The sequence below is a fragment of the Cherax quadricarinatus genome, chromosome 2 (assembly GCF_038502225.1).
Source record: "Cherax quadricarinatus isolate ZL_2023a chromosome 2, ASM3850222v1, whole genome shotgun sequence".
NCBI classification, from domain to species: domain Eukaryota; kingdom Metazoa; phylum Arthropoda; class Malacostraca; order Decapoda; family Parastacidae; genus Cherax; species Cherax quadricarinatus.
In genome coordinates, this window is record NC_091293.1 from 80,171,687 (window position 1) to 80,195,244 (window position 23,558).

At 39.8% G+C, this 23,558-nt stretch overlaps 1 protein-coding gene across 3 annotated transcripts in view; it reads right to left on the reverse strand.

The window, feature by feature from the left end:
- Positions 1-20,648, reverse strand: part of LOC128698237 (asparagine synthetase domain-containing protein 1) — an 84,587-nt gene extending 63,939 nt beyond the window's left edge. For 2 of the 3 annotated variants that reach the window (XM_053790513.2, XM_070089313.1), the window contains exons 1-4: positions 20,598-20,648; positions 19,887-19,982; positions 6,960-7,286; positions 1,896-1,973 (exon numbers count right to left, since the gene is read on the reverse strand). In XM_053790513.2, the coding sequence (XP_053646488.2) occupies positions 1,896-1,973; positions 6,960-7,019 (138 nt within the window). In that variant the 5' untranslated portion in view covers positions 7,020-7,286; positions 19,887-19,982; positions 20,598-20,648. Of the gene's footprint in view, positions 1-1,895; positions 1,974-6,959; positions 7,287-18,607; positions 18,690-19,886; positions 19,983-20,597 lie in introns of those variants that run through there. The other variant, XM_070089316.1, reaches the window with a different exon arrangement.
- Between the last annotated feature and the right edge of the window lie 2,910 nt (positions 20,649-23,558).

The window sequence follows — 23,558 nt, forward strand, 5'->3', positions numbered from 1 at the left end:
ACCAGTGACAACATGGCTGCACATTCTGCACCAGTGACAACATGGCTGTGCACTCTGCACCAGTGACAACATGGCTGCACACTCTGCACCAGTGACAACATGGCTGTGCACTCTGTACCAGTGACAACATGGCTGAGCACTCTGCACCAGTGACAACATGGCTGTGCACTCTGCACCAGTGACAACATGGCTGTGCACTCTGCACCAGTGACAACATGGCTGTGCACTCTGCACCAGCCTCAGAACTGCAAGAAACCCTTCATGTGACAAATATTTTATGAAGAGGGGTCATCACACAGTCACTAAAAACAATAGATATAGTCCCACTCCACAAAAATGGCAGTAATGCAACTACAAAGAATTACATATAGACCAATTGCACTAATGTCCCATATTATAAAAAAATCTTTGAAAAGTTCTAAGAAGCAAAAATTGCCAACCACTTGGATACCCAACAATTGGACAATCCAGGCAGCATGGGTTTAGATCAGGTCACTCCTGCCTCTCACAACTACTGGACCACTATGACAGTCTTGGATGCACTGGAGGACAAACAGAATACAAATGTATATACATAGACTTTGCAAATGCCTTCGACAAGTGCGAATATGGTGTAATAGCACACAAAATAAGAAAAGCCCTGTTCCACAAGGTATAGTACTCACTTCCACCCATTTTCCTCATCCTCATATCTGATATAGACAGAGATGTAAGCCACAGAGCCATGTCCTCCCTGGCTGACAATTCCAGAACTTGCATGAGTGTCATCCATTGAGGACACTGTAAGTCTCCAAGTGGATATAAACTAAGTGTTCAAATGGGCCACAGAAAACATTATCAAGTTCACTGAGGTCAAATTTCAACTATACACTGATATGGAAAACTTGAGCAAATAAAAGCTAGATTGGAATATAAAATAAATTCTAACTACACAACAGAGTGGAAAACTAATGTGAAGAACTTGGGAGTGATAATAATACAGTAATAATTTTATTTCTGAATGATACAATGTTCGTACAAAGAAGGAAGACATTTGGGTGTACATGCTGAAAGCTCCTTTATATGCAGAGCAATTTGGGTAAACTTGAGACTAACTTAAGATTAAAAAGGAAATAACAGTATGAGTAATTTTGTACTTACAGTCACTTAGGTGAGGTTAATTTTAAATTTAATGTCAAAGAATCTCACTTTCAAAGATAACAAGTGTCATTATTCCATCTGCTAGGAAAATGATAGGACGGATAATGATAACCTTCAAAACAACGGATGCCAAGCACATGATGATCTTTAAGTCACTTGTTCCCTCTATGCTGCAATATTGCTGTACACTAACAACCTCTGTCAAGGCAGGCAAAATTGCAGATCTGTTGAATGTACAATGAACTTTCACTGCATGTATGTGCACAGTTGAGCACCTCAATTACTGGGACTGTTTGAAGTCTCCTGACTTGTACTCCTTGGAACACAGGGATGAAAGATACATCATAATTTACATCAAGAAAATCGTAGAGGGACTAGACCCAAATCTGCAAACAGTAATCACTCCCTATGAGAGCAAAAGACAGCATGCAGTGCAACATCCATGCCAATGAAAAGCAAGGGTGCCATGAGTACACTAAGTAATAACAAAATATGTGTCAGGGGCCCAAGTCTGTTCAACTGCCTCCCAGCATACATAAGGGGGATTACCAATAGACCCCTGGCTGTCTTCAAGAAGGTGCTGGACAGACACCTCAACCAGACTGTGGTTCATATGTTGGATTGTGTGTGGCCAGCAGTAAAAGCCCAGTTGATCAGGCATTGATCCACTGTGAGGCCTGGTCATGGACCAAGCCACATGGGCACTGACCCCAGGAACACCCTACAGGTAGATTCTAGGTAACACTGGTACTTACCTCAGCAGTGATGGGAACAAGAGTCATGGCACAAGCATCTGGACCTCGGTTACTAAGTGAGGAGCAGCAACTCAACACCTGCAAAATCATAAATAAATTACTTATGTGTTTTTCTTTACTAAAACAAACACACAAAACAAAGAACTCACTTATAATTACATTAGCACAGTACATTACATTAAATCCTGAAGTAACTTGCATGTTGTACATTACACACAACAACAGTTACATTAAATGTACCAACAGTTACATTACACAAAACAACAGTTATATGACATTCATCAACAGTTTGGTAATGTTAGGTTATGTAATATTAGGTAGCTTATGTAATGTTAGGTAGGTTATGTTAAGTTAGGTTGGTTATGTCATGTTAGGTAGGTAAATAATATTAGGTTATATTAGGTTAGGTCATTTAATGCTATGTTAGGTTAGGTTAGGTTATGTAATGTTAGATTAGGCTATTTGTATTTCAATGGACGCAAAAATAAAAAAATAAAAAAATAAATAAATGCTGTGGATGCACTTTAACCCGTAAACGGTCCAAGCAGATCTACGTTCACATGTGTAGTGCTACAAAAGTATATAAGTAAGTAAGTAAGTAAGTAAGTAAATTTATTCAGGTATACACAATACAGTTACATAGAATTATCATACATAGCAGCATACGTGTAGAGAACCTGGGATAACCCAAAAAAGTCAGACAGAGTGACTTATTTCCATTGGGGTCCTTTTACCTTATTATTATAATATAAAGGTTATAATATTTTCTTATTATTCTATAATGAAGATAACATCTTATTATCATACTAAAAAGACTATCTACTACACGAGGGTCATTAAGACTATCTACAATACGAGGGTCATTAAGCTATCTACTACCCGAGGGTCATTACGACTATCTACAATACGAGGGTCATTACTAGGGATAAGGTAAAATTTACACGTATTTTAGCTAAAAAATAGAAAATCATTCCCCTCCCTTTCTGTTGCTTCATTCATCAGACACTTTTTGGCAGTCTTCTTGAACTGGTTCAAGCTATGACTGGCCTTGACATTTGTGGGTAGTCTGTTCCATTCCTTTATTGCTGTACAATAAAAGGTGTTTTTACATATTTTCAAATATAACAAAAAAAAAAGTAGATCAAAGTTTTTTTTTACACATTTTCAAATCTAAAAAAGCAAGAAGAAGATCTACTTTTTTTACATACTTTCAAATGTTGAAAAAACGTATATGTACACGTTTGGACCGTTTACGGGTTAAGGAACACACTGATGTAAGTCAAGTCTAGTATTGGTGGAAAATGTAACATTTTGAGGAAGAAATTTGCACAAAATCAGCAGAAAAATTTCCTGGGTTAGTAGCGGTTGTTAAAAACAAGCTTTTCATAAACAAAAAATTTGCCTGGATTTTTTGGAATAAAACCCGTTTCTTTTTCCCATAGAAATTTTGTTATTTTCAAGTTCGGTTTTCCATGCTTTGATTTTTTACTTAATATAATGTTTTTATATATTGAGAGAAGTATACCTAATATAATGATATAAGGTAAATGTAATCTTGGTGATCTGTACAATATATTACTGTGTACACTGCAGTGTGCACTTCTGCACTGTACTATCTACAGTACTTTCTACAGTGAATACCATACTGTGTTGATGTTTCTGATTATCAGAATATTGATGTCTCTGATTATTACAAAAATATTGATGATGTCTCTTGATTATTACAACAATATTGATGATGTCTCTGATTATCAGAATATTGATGACTTCCTTGATTATTACAACAATATTGATGATGTCTCAACAAGACTGTAATGTAACTACGTATTGTAAACTGATGATTGGATAGACACATTTCTTAACAAATTACTTAACTATGTATATGACAAACATTGTCCCATAAAAAATGAAACAGATTACGAATAAATGGCTAGGCTGTCCATGGCTAACTAACAGCATACTAAGATTCATTGATAAGAACCATCAATTTGCAAAACAATATAGACAGGGCTTAATAATCAAAGATATTATTAAATACTATGCATCAGTCCTCATCAAACTAATAAGAAAGCCTAAGCAATAGAACTACTCCCAATAGATTCACCAAAACAAGAGAAGATATAAAAAAAGACCTGGAAGACACTCTCAGATTCTGGGCACCCACAAATTGAAAAACTAAGGATATTATCCTAACTAAACTGAATGAAACACAACTACAGCATATTGATACAGTTAACAAGATAAATGACTTTTTCTCAACTATAGGATCAAATCTCACCAGCGAAATCCCAGGTACCGAACTTGCACAAAAAAATCACTCCTTACAAAAGCAAAAGACTCAGCAGACGATGCAACATCCCCCCAATGAAAAGCAGGGGTGCCACTAGCACGATAAGAGACAACACAATAAGTGTCAGGGGCCCAAAACTGTTCAACTGCCTCCCAGCATACATAAGGGGGATTGCCAATAGACCCCTGGCACTGGGCAGGCACCTAAAGTCAGTACCTGACCAGCAGGGTTGTGGTTCGTGCGTTGGATTATGTGCGGCAAGCAGTAACAGCCTGGTTGATCAGGCCCTGATCCACCATGAGGCCTAGTCACACAGAATGCACACTGGACAATGAGTCAACAGTTACACGGTGTACTAACGTTGGTAGAATTACCGACAATATATTAGGTAAAAGGACACAAGTGCAACTAATGTGACTTTTTATTGTGGCAATGTTTCGCTCTCCAGGAGCTTTATCAAGCCATTATGGCTTGATAAAGCTCCTAGAGAGTGAAACGTTGCCACAATAAAATGTCACATTAGTTGCACTTGTGCCCTTTTACCTAACAGTTACACAGTGGTAGTGTTTCAAAGGCCATTATTTGTAAAAAATAAGGCAGCTGCATGAAGACCTCCTGAAAAAAATAAAAAAAGGTTCTGAAACTCAATCCTTCAAGGCTAGTAGGGGTTGGTTTGATAATTTTAAGAAAAGAAGTGGCATTCATAGTGTGGCTAGGCATGTGGAGGCTGCCAGTGCTGACAAAGTCACTGTTAAAAAGTATGTTACTAAATTGTAAGAGTACGAAGAGGCTGAAGGAGTTTGTCCCCCAACAAGTCTTTAATTGTGACGAGACAGGCCTCTTCTGGAAGAAAATAGCCACAAGGACCTACATAACTAAAGAGGAAAAGTTAATGCCCGGACACAAGCCAATGAAAGACAGGCTCATTCTGTTACTGTGTGGTAATGGAAGTGGGGACTTGAAATTGAAGCCCTTACTTGTTTATCATTCCAAAAATCCATAAGCTTTTAAGAAGAACAGTGTTATGAAAAACAAATTGGCTGTAATGTGGAGGGCCACCACGAAAGCTTGGGTAACAAGGCAATCTTTTATTGAGTGGGTTATTGAGGTTTTTGCTCCCACAGTCAAAAATTACCCCATTAAAAACAATTGCCACTCAGGGCCCTTTTACATACAGATAATTCTCCTACTCACCCTCCAAGCTTGGAAAATGAGTTGCTGGAGGAGCTCAGTTTTATAACTGTGATGTTCTTGCCTCCTAACACCACTCCTCTCATCCAACCCGTGGACCAGCAGGTCATTTCTAACTATACCACAGCATATTTTGAAAAGTGCTTTGAAATCACTTTAGAAGCAAATTTAACCCTCAAGGAATTCTGGAAGGACCATTTCAATATCCTCACCCGAGGACCATGCAGTCAGCATGGAAGAAATTGTGGCTTGACTTTGTGGCAGCCAGGGATTTTGAAGGCTTTGAAAATGAGCCTCAGCCAGTAGAGGATATTGTGTCTCTGGGGAAGACCTTGGGCCTAGAGATGACTGAAGATGATGTGGAGGAGTTGGTGGAGACACACAAAACTGAACTCACCACAGAACTCACACAGGAGGGATGTGGGTGGCTTTACTGTTATGTACAAGGCCAATATTGTCAAAGTACCACACATGGATCCACTTCGAGGACAGCGTGAAACAAGCTTTTATGCCACAAGATGAGCAGAAAGCAGCAACTTCACTCTGGCTGTAACCTTCTCCAGAACATCACTCCAGCTGAGATCATATATACCCAGGATGACTCGAGTATGGAACACATTCGTACAGCATAATGATGTCAACGAGATAAAGTCAGTTGATCAAATGACAATGCTGGCCCACAGATAGCTCCAACTTCATCCTGTTCATTACTTGTATGTCTCATAACAATAAAAATGCTTTCAAATGAGCTGATGTAGGTAACAGCTCTTAGCTTGCCAATAAAGTTAGGAATCCTTAACCTGTAAATAGCTTGTCAATAAAGTTAGTGATCCTTAACCTTGTCAAACCCTGTATAAAAAAAAAAAAAATTGTAGACCTTCAGAAGGAGTAGCAACAGATTGCAGCAGAAGAGCTGTCATCAGAGGAAGAGGAGGGAAGGGATGATGTGCCCATTGCACTTGTCAAGGAAATGAGTGCTAAATGGCAGGAGTTTGCTGAAAAATACCATCCAGACAAAGCAGTGGCCATCCATCTCTCTAACATGTACAATGACACTGTAATGTCTCAATTTAGACAAGTGTTAAAACGGAACCGGAAAGAAATCTCACTGGACAGGTTTTTAGTGAGACAAAGAACCAGTGAGCCAAAACAAGGTGTTAGTAGTGAAAAGAGACATAGAAGAGATACAACACTAAAAGGACAGTTGCCTGACATATTAATAGAAGGTGACTCTCCTTCCAAGCAGTGACATACTCCCTCCTCTCCTCCACCTCCTGCCTCCAGTAAGCCATTAACTCTCCTCTGACAGGCAATAGGCAGTTAAATTTTCATTTACTGTACAGTAATTCAGTTAAAGTTTCTTTTAGTATTCATTTTTAAAGTTTTATGTAGTAGTTAGTGCATTTTTAATATTATATTGTCACTTGGGGTCCAGAATGGATTGATTCTATTTATATTATTCTTTACGGGAAAAATTACTTTGGCTGTCGTCCATTTTGGATGTCAAATCGACATCTGGAACAAATTAAATTCAACAACCGAGGTTCCACTGTAGTAATAATGAAAACAAATGAGCCACACACCTGTTCCTGCAACATTTGTGCTGAGATGGACCAGCCACACATGAAGCAGATGCCACACATGCTGAGCACTATTAACAATGGTAGTTATGGTAGTCTTTATGCTGAGTAACATCAGCAATAGTAGTTATGGCAGCCTTTATGCTGAGTAGCACCAGCAGTGGTAGATATGATTGCCCATATGCTGAGTAGCATCAGCAGTGGTAGTTATGATTGCAGTTATGCTGAGTAGCATCAGCAGTGGTAGTTATGGTAGTCTATATGCAGAGTACCATCAGCAATGGTAGTTATGGTAGCACTGATGAAGGTTCACTGATATGAAGGAAGCATCTGAAAGTAAATGTATTATATTAATGTTAATGTTAATCCATCCCTACCTCACCTATGTCCCCCAAACCTCTCGGCTCACCTTGTATTACTCTCTAATCCCTCCCTATTTCACTTATGGTACCTGTGTCACCTGGGGATCCACATCAGGTACTCACTTATACTCTGGGTGTCATAGCATGAACCAGTTCAAGAAGAGTGCCAAAAAGTGTCTGATGAATGTAGCTACAGAAAGGGAGGGGAATGATTTTCTATTTTTTAGCTAAAATACGTGTAAATTTTACCTTATTCCTAGTAATGACCCTCATATTGTAGATAGTCTTAATGACCCTCGTGAAGTAGATAGTCTTTTTAGTATAATAATAAGATGTTATCTTCACTGTAGAATAATAAGAAAATATTATAACCTTTATATTATAATAATAAGGTAAAAGGACCCCAATGGAAATAAGTCACTCTGTCTGACTTTTTTGGGTTATCCTAGGTTCTCTACACATATGCTGCTATGTATGATAATTCTATGTAACTGTATTTGTGTATACCTGAATAAACTTACTTACTTACTTACTTACTTACTTACATAACTTGATCTCTAGCGTACATACCTGATGTCCCCTGTTCACCCATCAGTAAAATGGGTACCTAGGTGTTAGTAGACTGGTGTGGGTCGCATCCTGGGACAAACTGATAAATTAGACACATGCGCAACTCTTGGGTATCTTTATTGAGGAAACGCTTCACCACACAGTGGCTTCATCGGTCCATACAAAGGAGAAATGTGAAGAATAGGAGGAGAATGAGGTAATCAGTCCCTCAACCTTGAGTCGATGTGGTCAGTCCATCAATCTTGAATAGAATACAGCATATGTGCAGAGAAGTCGCTTATATACCATAAGCAGGAGAGGTGCAGCAGTCGTAGGTGGTGTCACATTTGTTCAATGTGGAAGTAGGTCGTGCCCAAGGGTTAGGCAAGCAAAGAATTCCCAAGTATTAAGATCCCAAGAAGTTGCAGTGTCTTACAGGAATGTAGATGAATGGTTCAGAGAACCATCATGTTGATAAATTAGACACATGCGCAACTCTTGGGTATCTTTATTGAGGAAACGTTTTGCCACACAATGGTTTCATCAGTCCCCCAAGGTTGAGGGACTGATTACCTCATTCTCCTACCTTTCTAATAGGTATCAGTATGTCACCATTAAAGACACAACCTCATCAATACGGCCACTTGATACTGGAGTTCCGCAGGGAAGTGTCCTTGGACCCCTGCTCTTCCTCATTTACATCAATGATCTTCCAAACATGTCCCAACACCTGAAACCCATTCTCTTTGCTGACGACATGACTTATGTCATCTCCCACCCTAATCTTGCCACCCTCAACACCATTGTTAACAAGGAGCTGCTCAAAATATCGACTTGGATGGCAACCAATAAACTTACACTTAACACTGGCAAAACCTACTATATTATGTTTGGTAGCAGAGCAGGTGTTGCGCAACTTAACATTAAGATCGACAACACTCCGATTGCCAGACATAATGAGGGCAAATTCCTTGGCCTATACCTCGACAACAACCTAACTTTCAGCACCCATATCCAACACATAACAAAAAAAAGTATCCAAAACAGTGGGGATCCTCTCCAAGATACGATACTACGTACCGCAAACTGCCCTTCTCACACTATACCAATCACTTATATACCCATACCTCACCTATGCTATCTGTGCTTGGGGTTCAACTGCAGCAACACACCTAAAGCCAATAATAACCCAACAAAAAGCCGCAGTAAGAATAATCACTAAATCCCATCCCTGGCAACACCCCCCCCCCACTCTTCATAGATCTAAACTTACGCCCTGTTCAGAACATCCACACTTACTACTGTGCAATCTATATCTACAGGACCTTAAATTCCAATATTAACCTTGACCTAAAATGCTTTCTTGATAGTTGTGACAGGATCCACAGGCATAACACCAGACACAAACATCTCTATGACATTCCCCGTGTTCAACTAAACCTTTACAAAAATTCAATGTATTTCAAAGGACCTAAAATCTGGAACACCCTACCTGAAAACTCTAGAACTGCAGACACATTCATCACTTTCAAAACTACAGTTAGAAAACATCTTATCTCCCTGATCCACCCTGACAACTAACTACATGATAACCACCTGGTGGTTCAAAATTACACTCGCTCACCCACTAACTATAAACCCAGAAATACTAATCTTAATCTTAAAATAATAAATCCTAACTAGTCATAAGTTTGCCTATGATACTCAAATATAGACACCTTGTATTGTGCCAAAACAAAAGCATTCACATTGCTAAACTCACAAATTATGATGTAGTCACTTAGCCTTAATACCATAACCTGTAAGGATTTAATGTTAAGAATTAATCTAAGTCTGCTCGAAATGCCTAGCCATGCTAGGTGTCCTAGTGGCCCCCTCTGTAATTAGTATTTTATAACATGTAAACCACAAAATACCCAAAACCTGTAAACCCCACATTGTAACCATTATAGAGAATAAACCTTAATTGAATTGAATTGAATGAAGCCACTGTGTGGCGAAACATTTCCTCAATAAAGATACCCAAGAGTTGCGCATGTGCCTAATTTATCAACATGTCGGTTCTCTGAACCATTCATCTACAATCCTGGGACAAAACTGACCTAATTTGCCTGAAATGCTCTGCATAACAAGGTGCTTTCTATATAGTAGTATGTCACTGATGTCAGCTAGGCCTGAATACCTTGTATATGTACTTGTAGAAATAAAGATATTATTATTATTATTTGTGTTACTCAGTAAAATGTGTCTCAGAATTCTTACTCTTCCTGGCAACATACACAGCACCTGTTATTCAAAACTTTAAATATACTTAAGATACAGAATGTTCACTTTCTACTGTGTAAGCTTTATTGACTACATTTCACCCACTGTATGGGCAAAACACAATTAATGTATATTTTTCCACCTTTACAATAGACATTGTCCTAATAAAACTAAGTAGATCACAGCAAAGAGACTAGATAACCCATGGTTAACAAATAGCATCCTCAGGTCCATTGATAAAAACACAGATTGGGCTTAATAACTAAATAACAAACCAAAAACTATATGTCAGTACTAACCAAACCAATATGTCAGTCTAACTGTATTATACTAGCAGGTTCAATGAAATAAGAGGTAGTATGAAGAAAACCTGGAACACACACACTTTAATCCTGGGTTCTCAGAAGCTGACAAAAACCAGAAATATTGTCCTAACCAAACCTCCTGACCCACATATCCAGTCTACTGAAACAGTTAATACATTAAATGATTTCTTCTCTATCACAGAGTCAAGTCTAGCTAGTAAAATACCAAGTACCAATGCTCAAGCAAGTAACTAGCAAGTTGAAAGTCGTCCAAACTCCTATCTGGCTCCAACTAATCCTACTGAGGTCTTTCTGATAATAAACTCATTGAAAAATAAGTCAGGAAACTTAGTACAAGTACCACCACTATTGTTCAGAAGATTAGCTCATGTACTGTCACCCACTATTGCATTATTGTTCAACCAACACATTCCCCAAAATGCTTAAGATAGCAAAGGCTACCCCAATACATAAAGGAAGATACTCAATTGATGTAAATAAGTATAATAAGTATAGACCTATATCTAACCTGCCATTTATATCTAAAATCTTTGAAAAATTAATCCAAAAGAGATTATATTCTTTTCTAGCATCATGCAACATACTCAGCCCCTGCCAGTTTGGTTTCAGACCAAAGAAAAGACCAAATACAATTATAAAATGTTAGACTTTGTGTAACTCTCGAGAACAATGAATCCACCAGGCCTCTTTATAAATTTTAGGGGAGCTTTCAGTACAATAGACCACAATATCCTGCACCCTTAAACTTGAACATTATGGTATCCGAGGTCATGCCTGAAGCCCTACCTTAACAAAAGACACCAATAGGCCTCCATCAAGGGCACAACCTTGTCAACACGACCCATCAACATAGGAGTGCCCCAAGGCAGTGTCCTTGGCCCTCAGCTTTTCCTCATGTACATGAATGATTTACCAAATGCACCACAGCAAATTAGACCTGTTCTGTTTACAGACAACACAACTTTTGTTATCTCCCACCCAAATCCAAATTCTCTCAATAATACCATTAATAAGAAACCCATAAAGATATCAACCTGGATGACAACCAGAAAGCTCACTTTTAACACTGACAAGACCTTCTACATGATGTTTAGGAAGAGAGCTACAAATGTCTAACTAAGCATTATGATTAATGATTCTCCCATTACAAAACAACACAATAGAAAATTCTAAAGTCTGTTCAACAGCCACATTCAGCACATAAAAAAAAAAATTATCCAGATCAGCTGGCAACCTCTCGAAGATATGTTACCATGTACCTCAAACAGCACTACTTACATTATACTTTTCTCTAGGATATCCCTACCTTACCTAAGCTATTTGTGCCTGGGGATCCACTACAGTTAATCCCCTAAAGCCAATAATATCACAACAAAAAGCAGCTTTACGAATGATCACCCAGTCTACTGCCAAACACACTCCCCTCTCTTCAAAAGTCTAAACTTGTTTAATTAATATACATAAAATTCACTCATACTACTGTGCATACTACATATACATACAGGACAATCAATTTTAATATTAATCCTACTCTGAAACTCTTTCTTAATAGTTGCAACAGAACCCATAAGCATAATACTAGACACAAAACCCTCTATGATATTCCCCGTATTCAATTCAACCAGTGTAAAAACTCAATGTGAATAAAAGGACCTAAACTCTGGAACTCTCTACCTGAAGATTCGAGAGTTGGTCTGTCTGCCAGGTACTTCAAAGCTACTCTTACAAAACATCTCCTTACCTTAATGTGATCCTAACAACAATTAATTATCTCAAACAAAGTGATATTACTGGTAAGGCATTATTTTCTTGTATCACTTCAGGTACCTAGCTTCATTCTTAGTGTATCTTTAGTCAGAATTTTTATTATATTACTGGATACAGCCTCTCCTCACTAAGCGGCGTACTCATTTACTGACGACTTGGACTTACGATGAGCTCTCTGACCAATATGCATACCTAAATAATATATATTAGAGCTGATTTCCTCTATTCTGTTTATTACAATATACAGTACACTAATGTATAAACATTTAAAAATATACTAAAAATGTTATGAATGGTGCAAAGGTGACATTAAAACAATATCAAAGATAACTGACACAAACCCACTACCATTATAGTATGCTCCTTGCTTAGCGATGAATTCGTTTACCAACGTGGTCTTAGGAACAGAACTCCATCGTTAAGTGAGGAGAGGCTGTACCTTCAGTATAAACTAAGTACAGTATACTCATTCTCATGTACTATACGTGTCTCATTGTCTAGTAATTGTTCATTTTAAGGCTGCCTGAAATGCCTTGTATAACAAAGGGCTTTCTATAGAGAGGCATATACAACAGGGTCCCACTTATACGGCAGGTTAGGTTCTTGGCAACCGCCGCAACGCAAACATCACCGGAAAGCAGAACACCATTTTTTCCCACTTATAAATGCATATAAATGCCAGATAACAAGTTTACACTAATATATATTAAGTTATCAATAGAACAAGGCATTAAAAAACAATAAAAAGTAAAATACACACACAGTACACTCATTATTTACCTCAAAATATTTGTAGTCTTAACCCTTTCAGGGTCCAGAGGCCAAATTTCAAAGTGCACACCAGGGTCCAAGAATTTTCAAAAAAAATTTTGTTATTTTTTCCAATGAAATGGTAGAGAATCTTTTTTTGAAGGTAATAAAGCAAAAAGTACAAAATTTGATGGGAAGTTGACGAAATTATGCTCTCGCGAATTTTGATGTGTCAGCGATATTTACGAATCGGCGATTTTGCCAACTTTGACCCCCATTTTAGGCCAATTACATTATTCCAGTCAACCAAATTCTTAGCTATTTCACTAGTATTACTTCTATTCTATCGATTGAGCACAAGAAATTGCCAAGTCAACTGTTTCAACTACAAAACAAAGTAATCGGAAATTGGTAATTTGGCCAATTTAATACAAAGTTCAAAATATTCCAATTTCAAAACAGGGTCCAGAATAAACACTGTAGGTATTCCTGGAACTAAACTAACATTTCCTCTGTTCATTAATTATGTTTTGAGGCTTTAAAAATGAATTCCATTTTGATTTTTTATTCACATAATGAATTTTTATTCAAACCAAAAAATAGAAGATTTACTGTTATGCAATATTGTAATAATTGTATAAATATCAACACCACATTTGTGAATGTATATTAGATCCACCAGCTGGCGTGTATTAGATGTGTGAGGTCGTTTGTTTACTCTTGAACATCGGCAAAAATTTAACATTTACGCTACTTTGAGCTCAGTTTGAAGCCATTTCCTGTGCTAAAACCAATCAAAATCATCTCTATTTCTGTAATATGTCTTTCATTCTATCAAGTGAGACCAAGAAATCGCAAACACAACTATAAAAAGCATACGAAAAAACACTGCAAAGTCGCTGTATTAATCGAAAATCACGGTCTCAGTTTTTTTTCTCTCATTGTACACTGTGCGCTGCAGGATTTGTTTTATGTGGTGCACACATACCACATAGATGTATTCTCTCATATCTAGGCCCAAATTTACCACTCACAGCTCATCAGAATGAGCTGAGCTCATGGCATAGATCTACGGTTTGAACCGTGAACATAAGGCCGTAGATCTACGGCACGGACCCTGAAAGGGTTAATGTAGAGCAAAAGGTGAGTAGTATTTATTGTAAGAAGTCATGTGTGGGTAGGTATGGTAGTTCTCCTGGTCACCCCACCCACACATAATATACTATGATGCTTAAAGTGCCCCAGAGTGATATAATGCATATACAATCTGGAGTTTATCTGGAGAGAGTTCCGGGGGTCAACGCCCCCGCGGCCCGGTCTGTGACCAGGCCTCCTTAGGTCAGTGTCCCAGGATGCGACCCACACCAGTCGACTAACACCCAGGTACCCATTTTACTGATGGGGAACATAGACAACAGGTGGAAAGAAACACGTCCAATGTTTCTACTCTGGCTGGGAATCGAACCCAGGCCCTCACCGTGTGAAGCGAGAGCGTTAACCACCAGGCCACCAGGCCACTCATTACTTACCTAAAATATTTGTAGTCTTAACCCCTTCGACTGTTTTGGTCATATACATATATACGTCTTACGCGCCACTGTTTCGGACGTATTTATATGCATAAATTCTAGCGGCTTCAAATCAAGCGGGAGAAAGCTGGTAGGCCTACATGAGAGAGAATGGGTCTGAGTGGTGGGTGTGCACCCTGTGAAAAAAAATCTGGGACTCAGTGGCGCATTGTGGGAACGCCATCTTGGTAGTCCATTTTCACCGTGCCTCGCGGTAAGAAGTACCTCACTCCTCGGCGGATTGGAGGTCTTTTGTTCCCAAGTGATAGCTCTAACAGTGATGGAAGTGTCAGTGAAAGTGAATTCCATGGTTTTCAAGCAGGTGTGACAAAAACAGCGCTCAGGATAATGCAATTAGTGATGAAAACCCAGATGACCCACGACCTTCCACCTCTGGTACTGGGCCGGCTCATTCATGTTCACCTGCACCAGGACGAAAGAGGAAACTATCTGCCCGTGTACAAGACTCAGATGTGAGCAGTGAAAGTGATAGTGATTTCAAAGTTACTGAAAGCAGTTCTAGTTGCGACAGTGAGGGTGAATATTCCCCAGTGAAGCGGCAGTATATACGACGTAGCATGCGGTCTGGTAGTGTGTCATATGCTGTTCCAAGGGGAAGGAGTAAATCTCGGAGTACATCCAGTGGCCCTACACCACAACCTGATAGTGAAGATGACGATATTGTTACGATGGGTATGAACAATGTGAGTGAGGCAGCAGGTGGTGGTGGTGATAGTGATGGTGGCATGAGTCATATGGCACCAGCAGCGGGCCACGCTACTCCTGACGCTGCTAACTCTGCACAACTACAACCAGCCTCGCCCAACCCCACACTCCCACAACAACCACAACCACAACTTGCACAACCACAACCACGTTTCAATATGCAGAACCCACCAGCAGACCGCATCTGGGATTGGCAGCAAGGTGACGATTTTATTCCCAATCCCCATGACTTTGATGAAACACAAAGTGGAATATGGCCATCGTGTACACTTGGGAACAATGCCGCTGAACTAGAATGCTTTCAGTTATTCTTTGATGAACCCCTGATGGACATTATTGTCAGGGAAACCAACACATACTATGAGTACACCATGGCAAATACAATTCTTTCACCAAGATCACAGCTACACCAGTGGAAGGACACAACTGTGGCAGAGATGTACCTGTTCTTTGCCACAATAATGCTTATGCCACATGTGTGTAAGCACACTGTCACCAGATACTGGTCAACAGAACGCCTGATTTCAACCCCAGGTTTTAGTGACATTATAGGTGTGAATCGTTTTTTGATACTGTTACGTATGTTACACTTTTCAGACAAAACAAGGCCTGACAGAAGCGACAGGTTATATAAGATCAGAAATGTGTTTATGTACATGAAACAAAAGTGTTGCATGTTTTTTTATCCCTTCAGGAAGCTTGTTATTGACGAGGCTTTGATTTTATTCAAAGGAAGACTCTCATTCAAGCAGTACATACCAAGCAAGAGAAAATACTTTGGTATAACGTTATTTGTACTGTGTGATTGCAAAAGTGGTTTCATTATGGATATCATTGTATACACTGGCAGTAATACATTGAGAGATACCAGGAAGTTATTGGGTATCTCTGGTGATGTGGTTCGAACAATGATGGAACCATATCTTGGTAAGGGGCATATATTATATACTGATAACTGGTACACAAGCCTCATACTTAGTGATTTCTTGCGAGTGAACCTGACAGACGTGTGTGACACAGTGCGTGGTATTCGTAAGCATATGCCAAGGTTCGATGCTGGCACTCGCAGAGGTGATGTGCAGGCCTTTGCTGCCAATGACATCATGGCATATCGGTGGCATGACAAACGTGATGTCACATTCTTAACATTGGTTCACCGAAACGAAATGGCACACACTGGCAGGCACAATAGAGAGACCAATGAACCCATTCTAAAACCTGCAGCTGTCATGGACTACAACTTCAATATGCGCTTAGTGGACAAATGTGACATGCAGATTGGGTTTGCTGATTGTGTATGCTGGAGTTATAAGTGGTACATAAAACTTTTTTCCATCTTCTTGATATTTCCATGCTAAATGCTTATAACATATACAAGTTGAGGGCCAACAACAAACCAAAATATGGTGAATTTTGTTTGTCAGTCATCAGACAAATAATCGTCAAGTACCAAGGAGCAACACCTGCAATAGACCAGCGTCCACAAAATTACAAACACATGCCATCTCATCTGAGGCCTGGTGATCACTACCCCATACAACTGCCTCCTACTGCTTGTAAGAAAAGATGTTCAGAAGAGGTGTTTTGTATGTGGACATACCACAAAACACCCACAAACATGCAGACACTCGTTTCATGTGTGAGGAATGTCAAGTACCACTCTGAATATACCCATGTTTCAAAGAATTCCACAAGCTGCAGCAGTTCTAGGAAAGTGTTCAGTGACTGTATATATGTATATATATTATGGAACAATAGTAATAAACAATGTTTTGTATTGTTTGTTTGTGTAAACACAATCTAATGGTGATAATGTTTGTTCAGTTATTGTGTTGTAAACAATGAGTGTATATTTGAACAATGCACCTTACTTTGGTCTCACAGGAAAATACAAGAAACCTTCAAAATGGAGTAAATAAAAGAATACTGGGTGGGCGGCATTCGCCGCTTTGCCATACGCTGCTCATTTTCTGCCAACTTTGCAAAAAATTTTTTTTAGGCTTAAAACACTCAGTAAAATAGTCCTAACATTTTGGTAAGAAAAAATAATTTTTTTTTTTTCGAATATTTTGTGACATAGAATGACACTTTCAGAAAGGGGCCTGCGACAGTCAAAGGGTTAATGGTCTTAATGTAGGGTGAGAGGTGAAAAGTATTTATTTGTAGAAAGTCAGGTGTGGGAGGTAGGGTAGCCAGCTTAGCCACCCCACCCAAGCAGAGTACTATGTAAACAAATGAACGAAGTGTCTGGTTATGGCTGATACAAGTTCATACAAACACCTCACATTGTGTACAAGTTGTCTCCACAGTGGTACAGTAGAATAAATAAAGACCAACCATACATAGCTTTAAGATGAGGTATGATAAAGCTCATGGAGCAGGGAGAGAGAGGACCTAGTAGCATTCAGTGAAGAGCGGGGCCAGGAGCTGAGTCTCAACCCCTGCAACCACAATTAGGTGAGTACATAAGTGTTTAGTCTACAGTGGTTTATCCCTGGTATGGTCTATACGGTGGTTTATCCCTGGTATGGTCTACAGTGGTTTATCCCTGGTATGGTCTATACGATGGTTTATCCCTGGTATGGTCAATATGGTGGTTTATCCCTGGTATGGTCAATATGGTGGTTTATCCCTGGTATGGTCTACAGTGGTTTATCCCTGGTATGGTCTATACGGTGGTTTATCCCTGGTATGGTCTATACGATGGTTTATCCCTGGTATGGTCAATATGGTGGTTTATCCCTGGTATGGTCAATATGGTGGTTTATCCCTGGTATGGTCTACAGTGGTTTATCCCTGGTATGGTCTATACGGTGGTTTATCCCTGGTATGGTCTATACGGTGGTTTATCCCTGGTATGGTCAATATGGTGGTTTATCCCTGGTATGGTCTACGTGGTATCCCTGGTATGGTCTATACGATGGTTTATCCCTGGTATGGTCTACAGTGGTTTATCCCTGGTATGGTCTATACGGTGGTTTATCCCTGGTATGGTCTATACGATGGTTTATCCCTGGTATGGTCAATATGGTGGTTTATCCCTGGTATGGTCTATACGGTGGTTTATCCCTGGTATGGTCTATACGGTGGTTTATCCCTGGTATGGTCTACAGTGGTTTATCCCTGGTATGGTCTATACGATGGTTTATCCCTGGTATGGTCAATATGGTGGTTTATCCCTGGTATGGTCTATACGGTGGTTTATCCCTGGTATGGTCAATATGGTGGTTTATCCCTGGTATGGTCTACGTGGTATATGAATTATATGTTGCATAACATCTAAGTGTCCTCAAATATATTGTAAAGTGCTGTACATTCAAGTATACCACCAAATATACCTGTTATTGTTGTTGGGGTTTATAGAGCCACTGACAAGATACGTCGTATCGAACCCGGTCTTCCAGCGCTCGGGGAAGGAACCTCGACCAAAGTGGAAGGATTTTGCACCAGTAACTCATTACAGAGGTTACCGGGTGTGGACGTGTGTATTGCTCATTACTCTATAATTTGTTCACGATTGTAGCCATGTATAAACGTAAGCAAGTAAATTTACTTACATGATTCATTACCCTTCTAACTTCTGAGTTCATTACCTTTGTAACTTGCTCAGCTATTAAAACTTTGGAAGCCCAGTTCCTGGACCCATTATGTACCTCTTTTGACTGCCTCCCACTGGATGGGTATGGGGTGCATAATAAACATATTAAACTAACAACTGTTAATAATAATAATAATTTTTATTTCAGTATGATACATGTTTGTACAAAGTACAACAATTCAGTGTACATGCCAAAAGCCCTTTTATATGCAGAGTATTTCGGGCAAACTTAAAACTAACTTAATTAAGATTAATAAAGCAATATCAGTGCAATAACTGTACATATGGTCAGTGGATGAGTTACATTATTAGTATAATTATGGGGAAGTACTAAATCTGTAGGATTATATAGCGCCTGTTAGGGGAAGGGGGAGAGAAGGTATTCAAGCTTAATTCACTGAACTAGAGCACAGATCCAATTCTCAAGATCAAGAGCCCCTCACCAGCATCAAGGAACCTCCCTTGAGGGGGGTGAGTTACGATGATTACAAGAAAATTTAATATTCTGTTTGTCCATGCTATATGGCTTTAGTAAGTTTGGTAGAGTCGAATTACAGTTTTGATTATTAATCTTAGGTGGACACAATGGAATGATTGACATTACATTTGAAATGATTACAGATATTATTTTACCTACGTTCATGATATTGAGCAATTGCACGTATGGTTTTTACATATTTATTTATGATGGACTAGGACAGGTTAAGGACAAAAGGTGCTTTCTTACTGTAGTTTTAAAAATACTAGATGAGTCAGTAGTTCTGGAGATTTCTAGCGGAGTTCTAGATTTTGGGTAGTTTTATGTACATTGAGTTTTTTAAAAGATTTAACCTGATATGGGAAATGTGAAAATTTGTCTGGACTACCTCCAAGTGAGTCTCCTACCCTGGCAAGCTCTGTTGACACCGAGCTCTGAGGTCGGTACCCCAGCCTCACAAGTGGCTTATAGGACAGATTTTCATAAATGACTGATGTTGCAAGAAATCTCGCCTGCATGCACGTTTAAAGGACTAACTTACTTGGTGATGTAGAAGCTATTCTGGTCTTCAACCTCCCTAAGTTTTAGTCCCTCTGGACTTGCCCTCAGATCCACGTGCAACCGGGAGCCTTGATTCCTGTAATATTCAATCTTTATTAGTGACCTGTCTGCACCTCAGAAATTCCTATTTCCAAGGGGGTGTGTATCCCCTAGTATAACTATGCAGAAACGGACACTAGCTTCTAGGTAGATAAGAGACAAAATCACGTACTGGTCATGAACTGCCGGCTGCACAAAGGCCTACAGCTCAACTCACTCGCAACTTTCCCCAGACACTGGCCAGGATCCTAAGAAAAAGTGGAGGTCTTGTCTTACTGTATGGGCCTGACAGAGGAGGTCATCTACGGTACATCGAGGTGCCTCCACCAGATTTCCCCAGGTCTAATATGTGAAGACACGTGTGGGCACCGCCTGCTGATCATGGCACGTGTTGTTCAGATGGTGTCTAGACTTAGAAAGGAGCTCTGACATCTTCGAGACCCACGCCTCGTCGTTCAAACTGGGACTGCCAGTTCTCCCTAGCTAACATAACCTAGTGTTTGCCTACATTCGGCCTATTACTACCTATGTTAAGGTCTTAGGTCTACATTATTATTATCTACAGTTGCCTCAATAATCCTAATATTAGTGTACTAACAGTATAAACTACCTAATTCTTCCTTGAAGAGTAAATCTATCAATTAAGAAGTACCTTCCAACCACCTTCGCCAACCCGGGTGAGTGTGTTTGTGTTTTGGGTGAGTGTAAGGGCCCTCAAACGGTGTGTTTTCCCCGTTGGGACTTCTCGGACCGAATAAGTTCCAACAGGAAATGTCATAGAGATTTTTGGTATTGTGTCCACAACGACAAGGTCCTAGATGCACTGGAAGACAAAAAGAATGCAGATGTAATATACACAGACTTCGCAAAAGCCTTCGACAAGTGTGGCCTTCGACAAGTGTGGCCTTCGACAAGTGTGGCCTTCGACAAGTGTGACCATGGTGTAATAGCGCACAAAATGCGTGCTAAAGGAATAACAGGAAAAGTTGGTAGATGGATCTATAACTTCCTCACAAACAGAACACAAAGAGTAGTAGTCAACAGAGTAAAGTCCGAGGCAGCTACGGTGAAAAGCTCTGTTCCACAAGGCACAGTACTCACTCCCATCTTGTTTCTCATCCTCATATCCGACATAGACAAGGATGTCAGCCACAGCACCATGTCTTCCTTTGCAGATGACACCCGAATCTGCATGACAGTGTCTTCCATTGCAGACACTGCAAGGCTCCAGGTGGACATCAATCAAATCATTTAATGGGCTACAGAAAACAATATGAAGTTCAACAATGAGAAATTTCAATTACTCCAATATGGTAAACATGAGGAAATTAAAACTTCATCAGAATATACATGTAAAACAAATTCCAGCCACACAATAGAGCGAAAAACTAACGTCAAAGACCTGGGAGTGATCATGTCGGAGGATCTCACCTTCAAGGATCATAACATTGTATCAATTGCATCTGCTAGAAAAATGACAGGATGAATAATGAGAACCTTCAAAACTAGGGATGCCAAGCCCATGATGACACCCTTCAGGTCGCTTGTTCTATCTAGGCTGGAATATTACTGCACATTAACAGCACCTTTCAAGGCAGGTGAAATTGCTGACCTAGAAAATGTACAGAGAACCTTCACAGCATGCATAACGGAGATAAAACACCTCAATTACTGGGAGCTCTTGAAGTTCCTGAACCTGTACTTCCTGGAATGCAGGCAGGAGTGATACATGATTATATACACCTGGAAAATCCTAGAGGGACTAGTACCGAACTTGTACACGAAAATCACTCTCTCCAAAAGTGGAAGTGTGAATTGCTCATTACTCTATAATTTGTTCATGATTGTAGCCATGTATAAACGTAAGTAACCATTCTACAGAATTCATTACCTTTGTAACTTGTGAGCTCATTACCTTTGTACCTAGTTCAGCTATCAAAACTTTGGGGGCCCAGTCCCTGGACCCATTATGTACCTCTGTAATCTGTAAATACCTTTGTAACTTGTCATGATTGTGACCAGACTTACCTGGAGTTCATTACCTTTGTAAATTGTGAGTTCATTACCTTTGTAAATTGTGAGTTCATTACCTTTGTAAATTGTGAGTTCATTACCTCTGTAACTTGCTCAGCTATCAAAACTTTGGAGCCCAGTCCCTGGACCAATTATGTACCTCTGTAATCTTTTGACTACGGCCCACAGGATGGGTATGGGGTGCATAATAAACATATTAAACTAAAACTAACTAAACAAAAGCAAAAGACTCGGCAGACGATGCAACATCACCCCAATGAAAAGCAGGGGTGTCACTAGCATGCCAAGAGACAGCACAATAAGTGTCAGGGGCCCAAGACTGTTCAACTGCCTCCCAGCATACATAAGGGGGATTACCAATAGACCCCTGGCTGTCTTCAAGCAGGCACTGGACAGGCACCTAAAGTCGGTACCTGACCAGCCGGGCTGTGGCTCGTATGTTGGATTGCATGCAACCAGCAGTAACAGCCTGGTTGATCAGGCCCTGTTCCACCATGAGGCCTGGTCACAGACCGGGCTGCGGGGGTGTTGACCCCCAGAACTCTCTCCAGGTAAACAAACAACACAATTGTAAAAATGCTAGACCTGCTTTACACAGCTACAGATACAGATACAGATACTAATACTGATACTAATACAGCTACAGATACAGATACTAATGCCGGAAAAAAAATCCCCCCCCAGTACCAACAATACCACCAGTCCGATAACATTCTTCTTTGCAAATATACAGGGTCTAAAGCCAGCAACAAACAACAAAATACCTTTCATCCGTGGACTGCTTGCAGAGGCAAAGGCAATGTTCGCGTCTTTCACTGAGACCCACATAAAGGATCACTTGGACAACGAAATATGGATCCCAGGTTACAACCTATACAGATGTGACAGAGTGAACAGGCAAAAGGGGGGGGGTTGGCCTGTACATTGCAGAGTCACTTGTTTGCACAGAACTGCTTAATGCCTCAAATGATGTAGTGGAAGTTTTAGCAGTAAAGGTCGAGAACCAAAACCTAGTCATTGTGGTAGTCTACAAGCCTCCAGATGCAACATCCCAGCAATTCCAGGAACAGCTGTTAAAAATTGACCACTGTCTGGAAAATCTTCCAGCTCCTGCACCCAACATCTTGCTCCTGGGGGATTTCAACTTAAGGCACCTAAAATGGAGGAATATAGCAAATAATATTGTTGCAGTAATAACACCAGGAGGCAGCTCTGATGAAAACTCACACTCACACGAGCTTTTAAATCTCTGCACAAAATTCAATTTAAACCAGCAAAAAATAGAGCCTACTAGACTGGAGAATACACTAGACCTCATCTTCACTAACAACGATGATCTGATAAGTAATGTCACCATATCAAAAACAATATACTCAGATCACAACACAATTGAGGTTCAGAAATGTATGCGTGGAGCCCCAGACCGACAAAATGAGACTAGTCACGAGGGAGCATTCACCAAATTCAACTTCAATAACAAAAACATAAAGTGGGACCAAGTAAACCAAGTCCTAACCGATATAAGCTGGGAAGATACACTAAGCAACACAGACCCCAACTTATGCCTAGAACAGATTAA